General features: G+C 37.2%; 1 protein-coding gene across 6 annotated transcripts in view; it reads right to left on the bottom strand.

The window, feature by feature from the left end:
- Positions 1-611: 611 nt before the first annotated feature.
- The window catches only part of MTDH (metadherin), a 56018-nt gene continuing 40136 nt past the window's right edge, over positions 612-16493 (bottom strand). Inside the window, exons 8-12 of one of the 6 annotated variants that reach the window (XM_082858790.1) lie at positions 14476-14600; positions 10025-10132; positions 7451-7591; positions 4701-4857; positions 612-4062 (exon numbers count right to left, since the gene is read on the bottom strand). In XM_082858790.1, the coding sequence (XP_082714916.1) occupies positions 3992-4062; positions 4701-4857; positions 7451-7591; positions 10025-10132; positions 14476-14600 (602 nt within the window). In that variant the 3' untranslated portion in view covers positions 612-3991. The remainder of the gene's footprint in view (positions 4063-4700; positions 4858-7450; positions 7592-10024; positions 10133-14475; positions 14601-16493) is intronic. The other 5 variants (XM_082858794.1, XM_082858789.1, XM_082858793.1 and 2 more) reach the window with 5 other exon arrangements.

Genomic DNA, 16493 nt, shown 5'->3' with positions numbered 1-16493 from the left:
CAGAAATTTCTTCCACAATCTACTATATATAAGTTGAAACATTACTAGCTGCAACTCTGGGTAGCATCCAAGAGATTTAAAATTTTCCGCTCAATCAGAAAAGCTAAAACCTAACCTCAGAAGTGACGCTTGGCTGCAGGATATACACAACGTAGTCAACCCTGTGACAGACCACTAGCTGTTCCTGATACCCACTTCTCTACTGCTTCCTCAGTAATGAATCCTGAAATGTTACTTTGGCCCATGACAGCCCAGGAGAAACACTGACTTCCCATCCTCCTCTGTAGCTAGTAGGATCAACTGACTGAGTTTGGGTGGATAAGCCTGTGTGGTGTGAGTAACTTGAAGAAGTGTTCTTAAAGGAAGGGAGCAGAAATGCTGAGAGGAGGTTTCTAGCTAGTGCAGCTGCCTGCAACCGTGACACGAAAGCCACGTGTTGAGAATGTGGAAGGGCAACACAGAAGGACCTTGGATGCCTGGCCCTGCAGACTGTCAGAGTAGCCCTGGCCTGCTTTCTTGGGCCTGCTTTCTCTCTCTTTTTTTTCTACATGCAAGAGAAATAAACTTCTATATTAAGTCACTATTGTTTAGGACACAGCCATACTAATACATAATGCCAAATTTGAGTTTAATTTCCTTAATTTAAAAGGTTGATACAAGTGATACACTACACCTGGTGGCAGTTACATCTACTGCTAAGATGATATAAGATGGAAGCTGTTTCCCACAGAGAACACTGTGTCACGAACAGGGACATTTCAAGAGATGTTTCACTCCAAATACTTGACTTGCCAGTGGTAAAGCCTGCAAGTACAACTATGGTTTCAGAGCATCAAGAACATTTGAAACATTTAGAACCTATAGTTTAGAAACATCAAGAACATCAAAATGTCATTGCCTTTAGACTAGCTTAGGATGCGAAGTGCCCTCCCGTAAGAGAACTGTAAAGAGCAACTTAAATCAAAAATGGTTTGTTTTATTTACAATACTCAATGCATTTTACAAATAACATATTTGCATTCCCTAAGTCTTTTGGAAAGTAATTCCAGTTTGTGCAATGAGCTTATAGGAACGTCTTAAGACATCTGTTAGACATCCTAAATTCTAAATTTTGAAAGATATTTCACACTCTATTAATAGAGGACTGTTTGTAATTAAGAAAAACTAAACTCTGTAGTTAAATATTGCCCTTCAATATCTTTAACCCAAGTACAAACTGGATTAGCCTATGAAATAATACCATTAGATTCAGATGAGTCATTCCCACTGCCCGCCCAATAAAATGCATGCACAAAGTAAACACGGTCAATTACATTAATGACATTTTATTTCAATACTTGTTTTTTGGACTCTCTCAACTATTGTTTTGCTCAATTCAGGATACAGAGAGGTAGGATTCCAGTCTGGGGAATTCCTAACCCACTACTCCCTGCTCCAGAACAGGGAAGGATTTTCATTCAGTTAAGTACGGGCAGACAGGTCAGGATGAGAGAGAGTTTTAGTAGTTTCTCTAGGAGGCTTTGTTTGCTAATCAGAACAAGGGTCCCCTCCAGCCCTGACAAAGCCTGAAGGGATCACTTATCTCCCTACTAGTGGTTTGGGGAGCATCTAATCCAAGCCTCCAAAGGACAACAGGCTCCCCTCTCTCCCCTGAATCATTACCTTGATTTTATTGCCTTCTGAGTTTATGTTGGAAAACAGTTCCTCTGTTCAGACGCCAGAAACTGCTTTCATGTCACATAAACAACTTTATGGAACAAGTGAAGAGCGATGAACAATGATACTTTGTGCAAGAGTTTGCATCTCACTCGTGTAAGAGAATGAACTTACTAATTTTATCACTCATAGCTGCCATCTCTTAAAAGATAAAAATCCATGCCCTAGTTCTTGAGCCAGAGAGAGGGACAGGTATCTCCATCCTGGATCCACCCCAATTTAGCAGTGCACTTCTCCGTCTCAACACCGAATCTGCCCTCAAAAGATGGCGTTTCTAACACTGGTGTTGGTGGTTGAATGAGAGATACTAAGCTGGAGAAATAAAGTCCGACATTCGACATAGCCAACACAATTCTAAAATAAAGAAATGGTGAGGTAGAGTTGAGAGAGTTCAATTCAATTTGTTGAGCATAGATCTTTTGGCACATTCTAAAATTACACAGACTCCCTATTCAATTCTCCTTTGTGATACCTTTACAAAGTGCTGCAATGTAGGAATCCTTGGATCTCTTCAGGAAGCATCTATATAAAGCGAACAGAGCACAGTCATTCGAAGAAATCCACTCCTGGCACTTTAGCTTATTTACCCCGATATTGAAGCAAATAAAAACAATGCTATCCATTTGCTGAATTTATTTAAACAAATCAATTTAGAAATATAGAATTAAACAAAACTTCTGACATGTAAACATACTGCCATGTTCCTGAAACAGATGTTAACACCTGATAAAAGTTAATAATCACTTGTTAGGAAAGCTGTCCATTAATAAGGCCAGTCTTCAGCAAAACTAAAAGCATTTTGTTTCTTTAGCTTTCCTAGTGTGACAATGCAATACTATCAAACCACAGTCAAATATAATAAAGACAAGATTGGATGGACAGATCAGTACCATTGGTTACAGCTGTTAAACAGTTTCATTCTTGGCGCCACAGGAAAACAATTAAGCCAATCACATCGAATAAATCATGGCTTTTTTTCTTTATCACAATTCACTAAGTGATGTTAATTATGGTCCTTGTCAAACACGTTTGGTAAAGGCTATTTACAGTGTACATGGCTGAGCATGCACTATTTATAGTTACAAAGATACCTGCCAGTTTATTACAATAGAATTACACAGTGCCTGAAAATGGTGAAACATCTCACACATCATTTAAATCAATACAGTTTCAAGCAGGAAACGTTCCTTATTTGATCACGATTGCAATAATTACATGAAAATTCTTATAAAAACACGAATCCCCTTCAAGAAATTGATGCATATTCTACGCACTACAGGTTAAGGCAGTAAAAAAATGTATTCCTGATAACTGGAGGTCTTGACAATGTCAATTAAAGCTGTCTGACTTTAGTTTTTCATTCTCCATCATATAATCAAAGTTCTGTCTGTATAACTAGTTTGTGAAAGATTTCATTTTTAAAGTCAAAAAAGTATTAGTAATGATGAAGAGTTGATGCTGGAAAAAAAAGTAATTGCTAGGGAAAGGAAAAAATGTAAGGTGGATTTTGCCTGAAAGTTTTCAAATCATCAACAAGAGCATTATTTGTGAGTCTGAACCTTAAAAGTATAAAACAAATATATAGTTTACCTTTCTTAACTTAAAATATACTGTACTTTGAACAATTCAAGTAAAGTAAGACTATCAAAAATAACTTCATAAGCCATACAAGTGTCAACTGCATTTTGAATGTTTTAAGAACTTTTTAAAAATTGTAAACTAAACCATGACAGTTTAGTTAAACAAACGATAAATGACTTTTTATTTGCACTTGTGATTTCTTTAATACAAATTGCTACCAACAAATATGTAAAGATATGGCAGATTATGCATTTGATCAAAGCACTTTGATTTAAGCATAAAACAGATTCAAATGGTTTAAGTTCCGTGCATAAGATCCAAGAAGCTGCCTACTAATATGTAGGCAACCCTCTCTCTAATCAGAATCCTTTATTCCTCAGCTGCAGATGAGACAGGGCACAATCTGTTGTAAACAGGGCACTGTTGTAAAACCAGGATAATATTCTTAAATTAAGATCGTTCTTGTTAGATTGAAAAGACTTTCCCCAAGTGTCTTCCAATTCTGCTGACCTCTTAATTTCATAAATTAACTTTCCTTTGATTCCATTTTTACGGTGGTTGTGTTCACAGTTTTGTTTTAAAAATTGGTTTAAATTTATATAAAACTCTGTACATGTTCACAAATTATTGCATAAACAGCATAATCTTCAAGACAGTGTTTGCAAACACATGTCCAATTCAGGAAAAAAAATATTCACGTTTCCCGTCTGGCTTTTTTCTTCTTTTTTATTTGTTTGGGAGATTCCCAACTAGTTTCAGACTTGGCTAAAAGGGGGGGAAAAAAAAGAGAGAGAGAGTTAGGAGGACAGTAAATATTGTTCTGTTTCAAAAATATGAAAGTAGTATCAATAAAAACATGCTTTGAGATCCACTAACGATGCCTCACATTTTATGTTTACATTTTCAAGTTCTAGTTACATGTTTTTCAGGATATTCTCTGGCTGCCTTCCTCTTTTCCTTTCCTCTGTATTATTTGGTTTAACGATATGGATATTATTTCACCAGTTTTGACCTAGAAAAACCATTGTTTAAAAGACTCAATCTAAGTAATAAAAGTGAAAGTGGGTAAAATGGACACTAAAAGTAGCTAAAGGGAGAAAAAGAGGTGGAAAAAAAAGGGCACAGAACAATTTGCAGTCTCAAGAACATGTGCACAGAAAAAGGGAGGGACTGGGCAAGTAAGGGCAGGCATAGCCCTCCTCTGTGTATGTCCTTGGCCACCTATTCTTGCCTGAAGTGATTTCAGCTCCCTGGTCCTCCCAACTGAGGTCCACAAGGGTCCAAGGAATCTTCACAAAGGAGGAAAGGGATGCTCTAATAAGTAATCCATTAGACTTTTAAGATAGTAACACTTATAGACAGTACAGAGAACACCAAAAGAACCAAAAATGAGAATTACTTACTCTGTGAAGGAGGCACACTATTTTGCTTAGTATTCGACTTGGATTTATCTGTTTCTTGTAGCATCGGTGGCACTTGGGAAGAGCTCTTGTCAGAATCACTTTTTGATGAAATAACAGATGGCTCGGTAGAAATAGCAGGTGGAAGAGTCTTGATAGGCTATTTTGAAATGAAATTATCTTAGATTTTCATTAAAAATTTCAAATAAAAATAAATATCATAGTAATACAAGAGGCTGTATAGCAGTAATATGAACATGGTTGCCAAATAATTTATCAGCAGAAGCGCTACAACTCATGCCTGCCCTCTAGTGACACATAACCAAATAAGTCTTTATTTACAATATCCACAAATACAGGTTGGGATAAAAATGGATAAATGTGTAAAATCACAAGATGTTTACTGAATTTCACATGAGTGAATAATTCCATTTTCATTAACTTTTACATTTTTCTTTTTCATTACAAGTAACAGGATTTTTTTATGTTTTGGTATTCAATGCTTCTGCCCACTTCCCACTAACTCTCACCTCCTCAAAACCTTTTCATGTGAAGGCAAAAAGAAAATAGCAAATTTCTGAACTACCAGTAGGTGATACTCCCTTTTGTTCTTCTCAAGAGTTAGAGATATCTCAAACAGCAGCAGCAATAGGTTCAGTTTCCTCCCCAAGGAAAGATGGCCTCAGATACAGCAGACTATGGCTACTAGAGTCTTATCTATTAAAGCAACTAGTAAAACTCAGGTCCAAATCGTCAGAGTTTTATTGAGTCTGGTAGTGAAGTCATAATGCGTAGGGCCTGAACTCTTGAATCTTCCTTCTCCTCTGCAACCTCTGAGCAGAGAGGTAAACTAACTGTTTTGCCTGAATGAGGCCTGACTGTTAATGAATGTTCAGGACAGGTAACAACAGAAACTCCAACACCTACAGTGCCTTGAGGCTGTAACAGATGAGTAAGAGATCATCTCACCCTTTAGCTCTACCTGTGATGATTATTTTGAATACAGAAAAAAGGGTAAGTCATGCTTCTCTTGCCCCTTGTTCTTCCAGGCTCCATGGGTTCAAGAAAGCACAACGGGAAAGGAAACAAGAGGCAGGTATGCACCCAGGTAACTACTAGAATTCCTTCTTCCTATCTCAGGTATCTGAAGCTGCATTTATGTTGCTTGGTTCAACTTTAATAATGTTTCCTGTATTTATTTCATACCCAAAAGTTCAGTACTCATTTTAAATCTCTTTCTCCCCCATTCTCTCACTTACCTATATTAAATCACAGAAGGACTCAAATATCCTTTACAAGATGGCTTCTGAAAATGACTTATTAAGTAAAACATCAAAATGTCATGTGACCCTTTGCAGTCTTACTATTAAATTTATGTATGTATTTTTTAAAAAATTAGTTTATTTATATATTTTTGGCCGCGCTGGGTCTTCGTTGCTGCACGTGGGCTTTCTCTAGTTGCGGTGAGCGGGGGCTACTCTTCATTGTGGTGTGCGGGCTTCTCATTGCAGTGGCTTCTCTTGTTGTGGAGCACGGGCTCTAGGTACGGGAGCTCTAGAGCGTAGGCTCAGTAGTTGTGGCTCACGGGCTTAGCTGCTCTGCGGCATGTGGGATCTTCCCGGACTAGGGCTCGAACCCGTGTCCCCTGCATTGGCAGGCAGATTCTTAACCACTGCGCTATGAGGGAAGTCCTATGTATGTACTGAGACTGCATTCTTTTATGTCAAAATACTCTCAGGGAATTAAAAGCATCAAGTCCAAATAGGAAGTATGGTTAAGATTTTTAGTACCAGACTGTTACAAATTCTTTCTCTTAACAGTAATTCAGGTTCTTGTGTAAAGCTGTCTCATTAAATATGTAGCCTCCATAGAGGCAGAGATTTTTTTGTCTGCTTTGTTCTTTGATGTGTCCCCAGAACCTTAACTAGTGTGTGGCACTGTGGTAGGTTCTCAATACATTTTTTGAATGAGTATATAAACGAACCATGCAGAATTTCATGGTCATTCATATTTCTTATATTTCTATATGATATAACTTACCAAATTAGAAATCAGACTTTTAAAGAGCTATGGTCTTTGTGTCACTGGTCTAGACCTTTTGTAAAATGGTCCCTTCTGACATATCAAAATTTTCCACAGAGGCACACAGTTCAAGATACTGTCAGCAAATTTTAAACAAATGCTACATTCTGAGAGGTCGGACCATAGTCGTTTTATATTATGTGCATGCTTTTGGGAAAGTGGAACCAGTCACATTTTCTGTAAGCCATCTATCCCTTGTATGCCTAGATATTTAAGAAAAAAATACAGTCTAGTGGTTCTCTCTAGTTTTGCATCTGATAGTTATGGGACTTGGGCCAACTTATTCAACTTCTCTAAACTCATTTATATAATGGGTTGTACCTTTCTTGTGGGGTTGTTGTAAGGGCAATTTGGTGTATTTAAAATGTTTAGCATGGGCCTCCATAAAATATTACTATTAATACAATTCTCAAGTCATCAAAATTTTATTCCTTACATATCAGAAAGTTACCTGGCTATTTTTTTTTTTTTTTTTTACAGTACGCGGGCCTCTCACTGTTGTGGTCTCTCCTGTTGCGGAGCACAGGCTCCGGACGCGCAGGCTCAGCGGCCATGGCTCGCGGGCCCAGCCGCTCCGCGGCATGTGGGATCTTCCCGGATCGGGGCACGAACCCACGTCCCCTGCATCGGCAGGCGGACTCTCAACCACTGCGCCACCAGGGAAGCCCTACCTGGCTATTTTTGATGAGCGCTTCAGCTGGATCACTAGTGCTTATGGTCTTCAAAGAAAAAGCTTTTTCCTGTTTTGGACGGACCTTAGAGGTATTCACTGGGAGCTCTTCTCTAATCTCTTTTTCTAATTCTTCTGTGTCCTACAGAGAAAAGTAGTGCATTAGATGATACAAATCACTCATTTTTTTACTAATTAAAATCTATTTGGTTTATAGTACTACTGTCCAGAAGATATTCCAAGAAGATAATTTTATTTCAGAAACTGCCCAAATGGCTTAAAAGAGCATAAAAAAAATAATTATTCAAAGAATTTTAACCATAGGTACATATGGAATATACGTTCATCATCCCTGCTTTCCTCAGGGATTTAAATCAACTGTGAATTAAAAAACAACACACTCACGTCCCCAAATGGGAACCATTTAATTTACTAAACCAAACAAGTATTTTTTTCCTTTTATAAAAAGTACACGGGGAATTAGGTGCTACTTTAAGACTTTAGAAATAGCATTTCACTTAATGATTTCTTCAAGGAATGAAATATTTATACATAAGTGCATTTTCTAGATAAATTAAGCTTACATAGTAGAAAGGACACAGACAGGAATTTCAGTTTTGGCCATGCCACAACCTAGCTAAGTCAAGGACAAATGCTTACGTCAAGGACAAATCTTTGATTTCCCCAAACTGCAGTTTCCTCAACTGTAAAATAAAATTTGTGTAGATAATTTTTATGGTCTTTTCCAAGTTTGAACATTTCCATTCTTAGGTCTTCAAACTTTTTAAAAGACATTACATGCTTAGGTATGTGAAGTAAGTATGAATTAGAATATATTAAATAGGACTATCATTGTGAATGGTAAGGAAAAAAAAAATTCCAAAACGTAATCATTTATGCATAGGCTACTCTGTGCTATGTACTTTACACAGAACTTCACGGATATCTCATTTAATTCTCAAAACAATCTATGCAGTTAAGGAACTTGTGCAAAATACAACAAACAAACAAAAAACAACTCAGTAAATGGCAGAACTAAAATGTGAATACAGATCTGACTCTAAAACCTGTATACTTATTCACTATATTTAAAAAACAGATCAAACATTTTTTAAAAAGGAATATCAGAATACCAAAGGAACTTTCACAATTTAATGACCTTTGCCAATTAATCTGAAATTTAAGGAATACATCTACCCCACAAAATTTCTTTTAAAAGGAACTCACCTAATCTACAAGTCAGAAAAGCAGTATTAGTAAAGTCCATAGTATGAATCACAGAAATCCAGAAAAAGTTTGGCTAAATGGATTTCAGATAGTATTACTAAACAAAGTATGCCTATCAATAACACTTCTCATCAGCTAGTTCAGCTAACAAGAAAAGCACACCTACTGTATAGTTTTTGTTTTTATGCCCATTGATCTTAGTTATGTTAACCTTAATGCCCATCTATTGTTACTGAGAAAAAACTAATACTGATAATGGAATGGTATCATCTATGAAGGGTTGTGCTCCCCACAACAAAAAAGAACTGAACACATACTTCTTTAAAAAGTCACGCTGAGGGGCTTCCCTGGTGGCGTAGTGGTTGAGAGTCTGCCTGCTGATGCAGGGGACGCGGGTTCGTGCCCCGGTCTGGGAGGATCCCACATGCCACAAAGCGGCTGGGCCCGTGAGCCATGGCCGCTGAGCCAGCGCGTCCGGCGCCTGTGCTCCACAACGGGAGAGGCCACAACAGTGAGAGGCCCGTGTACCGCAAAAAAAAAAAAAAAAAAAAGAAAAAAAAAAAAAAAAGTCACGCTGAAACTTTTTCCAAATAGTAAGTAGGAAAATTACTATGTAGCCTATCCTCTAGAAATTCTGGTTATCTCCTACATTTAAAGGAATGAAAACAATTAGCCACATGGTTGTAAGTAAGAAATAAGATTTTCATAAGTTGTAATGTAATAGTGATAATGCTTTCAAAAACAAATCCATGCATATTTCCAGTAATCTAGTACATTTGAAATTAAAATCTTTGTTTTCATCTATATAATGATCTAAAAATACTTTCCCAGATAGGAAAAACCAAAGAAAAGAAAAGGAAAATGTAGGAGTGATATAAATAGAAAGTTTCTGTTAGAAGCCAAAAAATCAGGAAAGGATACCAAGTCGAACAGCCAGCAAACTCAAAGTCAAGGGAAAGACTCCACTTGTTATGTGCATGGTTCTTCTAAATGTGCTAAAATTCTAATTTGCTAAATTCCATTACTCAAAGAATTTCTGTATGTGTGAAATACTGTACCCCCTGTTCCATTTCATCATAATATAAACTAAAATGCATCTAATTTAGAATTTTAGTTATTTGCTTTTGGTTTATACCTTTGATATTTTCTTTAGAGCAATAACATTTTTATTACAGTATGACACATAAAATGTTTAAAACATTCTATGACTTTTCAAATGCTTCTCAAGTAAATTTGATGTCTCACATGGTGTCTTTATATCTCTACATTTTCTCAGCATCTGCAAATTATCTTTTCACAAGTCAGCAGTAGGTGCTTAATGAATGATGTCTGTTGTTTTATACTTTACCTGTGCAGGAGAGTTATCTTCACCTTGCTTCTTCTTTTTCTTTTTCTTCTTTTTAGATTTCCCTGTTGGAAGAGCTCCCTCTCCCTTTTCTTTATCTTCATCTGAAACCTGATTTTAAAAGCAAAAATACTGAAGTGAACCAACTGGTTAAGTTTTCATTATTCAGAAAATTATTATGAAATAATTCATTAGGTGCAGTCTTTTTCTCCCAAATTCTAAATAAGAATTAGTAACAGTAAAACTGATCTGAAATCACATACTCAAAAAATAACAAAAGTGCATGGAACTTCACTCTTCTATTACGATAAACCTCTTTTTCTTACATCTTTCATCACTCACTACATGATCAATTAGACAGCTGTGTAAACCTTGGTTTTTAAAAACTCGTTTCTTAGGTAATTCATTTTATTTAAACACAGAACTATTTGCATTAAAACTGAACTTGACCCTGTTAAGAGAATGACAAGCTACAGAGTAGGAGAAAATATTTGTAAACCACATATCCAACAAAGGACTTGTATCTAGATTATATAAAAAAACACTCAAAATTCAACAATAAACAAATAAACAATCCAATCAGAAAGTGTGCAAAAGATACAACAGATATTTCACAAAAGACATTAGAAATGTTCCATATCTTGACCATGTCAATGCCAATGTCCTGGTTTTGACACTGTACTACACTTTTGCAAGATGTTACCATTGGGGGACACTGGGTAAAGGGTACAAGGGATTTTTCTGTATTATTTCTTACAAGTACATGTGACTCTGGGACTTCCCTGCTGGTCCAGTGGGTAAGACTCCGTGCTCCCAATGCAGGGGCCCTGAGTTCGATCCCTGGTCGGGGAACTAAATCCCACATGCAGGCTACAACTAAGAGGTAGTATGCCGCAACCAAGAAGCCTGCATGCGGCAACTCTGAGCCCGCATGACTCAATGAAGACCCAGCGCAGCCAAAATAAATAAATAAAATATTTTAAAAAGTACATGTGACTCTATAATTACCTCAAAAGAAAAGGCTTAATTAAAAAAATTGAATTTGAGAAGGAATGTCATTGAAAATAATATTCTGCATGACAAGAATAGCAAATTAGAATTGTTAAATTAGTATGAATGATATTTCTTCACACATACCATATAGCTGAGTTTTCTATGGAAAAGTGCTTTTAGATTATTCTGTACAGATGACAGCCAAGATTCTTAGACTCTACTTAACGGGAGAGATGATATAGCTAACTTGCTATTTCTCTGCTCAGTACCATAGTCATTAGGATGATTTTGGAGGTCTCATGAACCATCAAATAGTTTACAGAAATTACTAGCAGATGGAAAAACAAAACCAAACCAAATCCTGCACAAATCCTGCTAAACTTAGCTAAGAGACTTTCAGTCCAAGTTGGCTGCTAGTTGTGGAGAAACTTCCACAGAAGTTTTTACCATAGGCTCACAATGATTAAAATGTCATATGAAAAGATGCATCCTCTGAAGGATATTCAGGTCACAAGAACTCTGGTCAGTCTGCTTCTCAGCCAATTTATAATCCATCCATACTGTCTATGGCTGCTTTTGCACTAATGCATGGCCCTTTAAATAAAAGTTTGCTGACCCCTGCACTAAAATCTCTCCTATCATTAAAATACAAACGACCCCAACAAAACCCTTCATCATACTACAGTTTGCTATTATCCACTACTTCTCCTCCATCCATACCCAAACTTGCTTAAGAAAAAAAAATCTTAAAAAAATTTTTTATTTATTTATTTGGCTGCACCAGGTTTTAGTTGCAGCATGAGGGATCTAGTTCCCTAAGCAGAGATTGAACCCGGGCCCCCTGCATAGGGAGCACGGAGTCTTACCCACTGGACCACCAGGGAAGTCCCAAGAAAAAAATACCTTATTATTTTTTAACCATCATTTTACTCAACTTACTCCGACTGGCTAGTAGTCCAAGGTTTCTAATCAAACTGCTCTAAATTACCAGAGAACAAATGTCTCAGCCTCTGTGTCCCAGAACTCTCCTCCCTCAGTTTCTTTCATGGGTTAAAAGTTGGGAGTTCCCCAGATTTCTATGCTCATTACATTGCTCTTTTCAACTCTATAAAATTTTCTACACATTTCACTCACCCTCAAAGTTTTAACAACCATATACTAATTACTTCCAAATACAAATCTTTTCCCAAAGCTTTAACCTGTTGCAACCAACTTTTCTTAGGCATATCTACAAAATACCTTACATCTAACACATCCCAAACTGAACCAACCATCTTCCCCCAATTAACTAGCTTTTGCTTTCTCTGTTGGGAGCACCACTTTCACCATCCCAGTTACCTAAGCTACAATTCTGGAAGTCATTTTTTTTTGTTTTTTTTAAGAACAATTTTTTAAAAAAAATTAATTAATTATTTATTTTTTGGCTGCACTGGGTCTTCATTGCTGTGCATGGCTTTCTCTAGTTGCGGTGAGCAGGGGCTACTCTTCATTGTGGTGCGCGGTCTTCTCTTTGTGGTGGCTTCTCTTGTTGTGGGGCATGGGCTCTAGGCGCACGGGCTCAGTGGTTGCAGTATGTGGGCTCTAGAGCGCGGGCTCTAGAGCGCAGGCTCAGTAGTTGTGGCAGATGGGCTTAGTTGCTCTGCGGCATGTGGGATCTTCCTGGACCAGGGCTCGAACCCATGTCTCCTGCATTGGCAGGCGGGAAATCCAAGGTTTTAAACGTGACATTCAAGGGCTTGTAGAACCTGGTTTCTGCTTCCCTTTCCAGTCTCATTTCTGATCACTCTTTGCTACACATTCTGCTTTAACCTCTGGGATGCCTTTGCTAAAACACCGAAGTGCTTCCATAATACCTAACACATTATAACATTACTTTTATCTTCCAATGTGCCTGTCTCCCTCCTCTCCTCCCTAACTAGACTGTAGGCTCCTCGAAGGCAGTAATTGTGTCTTGTTTCTCTACTAGCACATACCTGACCCATGGCAGATGCAATTAATGTCTGTTGAATAATGGCCCTAGTATCTTCAGAGCCTCTTTGACTTTTCACCCTTCTTTCTATAACCAACCAGTAGAAAAGTTCTATCAGTAGCTTAATGACTCTTGTAAATAACCACTTCCATTTATTTTTCAAAGCTATCAACTTAGTTCATTATCTCCTCCTGATTCATGAAATCAAAATAGTATAAAATAGCCTCCCAAACCAGTCTTCTCATTTTTGCTATATCCAGCCTAATTTTTCTTTTTCAAAAAATTTATTTATTTAGGCTGTGCCAGGTCTTAGTTGTGGCACACAGGATCTTCGTTGCAGCACGCAGGATCTTTTTTAGTTGCGGCATGAGTGATCTTTTTATTTTTATTTATTTGTTTGTTTGTTTGGCTGGCTGTGTTGGGTCTTAGTTGCGGCATGTGGGATCTTTGTTGCTGTGTGCGGGATCTTCGTTGTGGCACATGGGATCTTTTTTTAGTTGTGGCATGCGGGATCTTTAGTTGTGGCATTTGAACTCTTAGTTGCGGCATGTGGGATCTAGTTCCCTGACTAGGGATTGAACCTGGGCCCCTTGCATTGGGAGTGTGGAGTCTTAGCTACTGGACCACCAGGGAAGTCACGGCATGCGGGATCTTTTAGTTGCAGCATGAGGGCTCTTAGCTGCAGCAAGCAAGCAGGATTCTAGTTCCCCAACCAGGGATCAAACCCCGGCCTCCGGCACTGGGAGCTTGGAGTCGTACCCACTGGACCACCAGGGAAGCTCCCAGCCTAATTTTTCTAATCCTAGCAATGATTAGGTTATCCCTAGTTTAAAAGCTGTCAGTAGGTTCTCATTACTTCTAGAATTCCATAAAAATGTGGCAAGGTATATATACCACTCATTTCATCTATTTATTCATTTACTGAATGTGAATCATGTTTTGTAGCTCTAGTTTATAGAGCTACAAAAATAAAAACTTCACGGTCCCTTTCTTTAAGGAATGAAGCCTAGAAAGGGAGACTGACGTACAAACAATTGATCCTACCACCAATTGATTCCACACGTGTATTATACCTCTCCACCAAACATGTTACTTTCCTGCCTTGGTCCCTTTTTCATAAGGTTCTCAGTCTTATCTTGCTATGAAGCTTTCCTTAATTTTTCATTGAGAACCAATCTACTCTTCTCTAAACACACTAAAAGTTGGTAGGCTGTTATATTAATTCTGATGAGGACAGGAATTGTGCGTCTTTTTTCTTATCAGTATATAATAGTGCTTTCCACATAGTAGAATCCTCAATAATTTGTGGAAAGAAGAAACAGTAATGGAGAGAAGGCATGTGGACATAAGATGACTGAAGCAAATATGATTAGAATGTCTCTCTGAAGCAACTCTACCCCTGGATATATTTGTAATACAGAATGTAACCCTTAATAATTCCAATACAGTTGGTTGCTTAGAGAAATAAACACCCACTAATCCCTTTACTCACTTTTTGATCATCAGGAATTGGTTCCTGGGACTTTTGAAGTGAAGCTCTTTCTTCATCTACCCAATTTCCCCACTCTTCTGCTGGCGCATTCCAATCAGAGCTGGGATCAGCAGAAGACATACCATCTAAAATTTAACAGTGTCAATTAGGTATCTGTCACTTCTGCCAAAAACTAAATGCAAAACCCCAAATTCCTTATGTTGAACTAAGCTGTAATTTTAAACTACTGCTCTTCTTCCTCCCAAGTACATTTTAAGGGCTAGGAAAAATACCCAATAACATGACGGAAAAACCTTTACCCAACTTCTGCTGGGCACATTATATGACTAGATGGAATGTCTAAGAAACTCCAGAAAACTTATGAATTAACCATTTATTCCACTCTCGCTACTTCCTTTATTATCAAAGGAAGTTTATCCCCTGAATTTGCTTTCTTTTCACTGTTTATGTGTAACTTCATCTAGGACTTGGTCATTTTTTCTGATTTGTCCCCTCAGGGTGTAAAATGAGTCACTCTCTAACAGCAGTGCCGAAATCACGCTCTTCCCTCCTTGTGAACTGTTTAACATTAGGTTCTTCTTCAAATTCACCAAGTCATGCACAATAGTCAACCTCTTCTTTTTCTCCTCTTTTTAAAAAAATACTTTACCTTCTTATATTTTTTCAGATTATTCAATGCTACTTTTATCTTTCCAAAATATATGAGTCACTTTCAGGGCTTCTATCACCCTCTTCTCAAGAAAAAAAAATTTTTTTTTTTTGAAGAATAAATTTCTAATCTAGACTTCCAAATTCTTTCACGCTAGGAAGCACTGAATTTTTACCTCCTTTGGGAAGCTATCACTGGCTTATTCTAAAAGAGAAAAACAATCTTTGGCTTTACCCTGGTTAGATAAGTAGCTCTCAAAATTAATTCTTCCCTCCTCTCCCTGGACATCATACACATCCATATATACACCTATAATAACTACTTAATGTTAACATAACAGAACTTAGACTTTATTTCTAAATGGTTAACAAGTCATTCTAACATTGCTCTTTATTGAAAAAAAATCCAACCTTTCCCCAATTAATGCCAAATGCTACTTTTATGAAATATTAAATTCTTAAATATACACTTCAGTCCATTTCTGGAATTTCTGTTCCATTCATCTATTCCTGTCATACAAAATATAACTTGTAATATATTTTATTATCTAGAACAACAAATCTGCCTGCATTACTCTTATCTTCTTCACTATTCTTATTTTTCCACATGAATTCTATTATTTTTGTTTAGAGGGGAGGTATTATTATATGACCTCATGAAGACTTAAAAAAAAATCTATGGTTTGGATAAATATATTGTGATCTGGGAAAATGCTCATAGAATAAAAATCATAGACAAAACTGCCTGTGCAACATGATCCCAAATTTATAAGAAGAAGAGACAAAAGAAAAGAATACATTAATAATAGATACATCTTAACAACGGAGTTACAGGAATTTCATCTTATTAAGTACTTACTAAATACTAGAACTTGAGCTAGACAGATAACAGAGGTACAAAAATGAGTATGAAATAATCCCTCCCCACATGGAGCTCGCAGTCTGTCTACTCAGGGATGAAGATAAGTAAGTACAACAATTAAGTACAGAGTGACAGATTCTGTCATGGGAAGTGCGAAAAGGGAGAAGAGGGGCTAAACCAGTAGAGGATGGGGAGAGACTGAAAACATCATAAGCAAGAATTTATGGCCCAGTAGAGGAAAAACATGGAGTGATTACAAGTGTGAAATGTGTTACAAAAAAGGAAGTTCCTTCATATATTTCTAAATTTACTACCATGAGCAGGTATCCAGAGCCAGTATTACACAGTAACAGCATAGAGGTTAAGAGCATGGACCTCAGAATCAAACAGACCTATATCTGAATATTGCTCTACCATTTAATAACTATGTGATTTTGGTCAAATGTCTCAATCTTAATTGGCTATGTACCAACTTCATAGGATTGTTGAAAGGATTATATTAGATACA

The sequence above is a fragment of the Leucopleurus acutus genome (assembly GCF_964270905.1).
Source record: "Leucopleurus acutus genome assembly, chromosome: 17".
Classification (NCBI taxonomy): Eukaryota; Metazoa; Chordata; class Mammalia; order Artiodactyla; family Delphinidae; genus Leucopleurus; species Leucopleurus acutus.
This window is presented reverse-complemented; position numbering and strand designations above follow the sequence as displayed.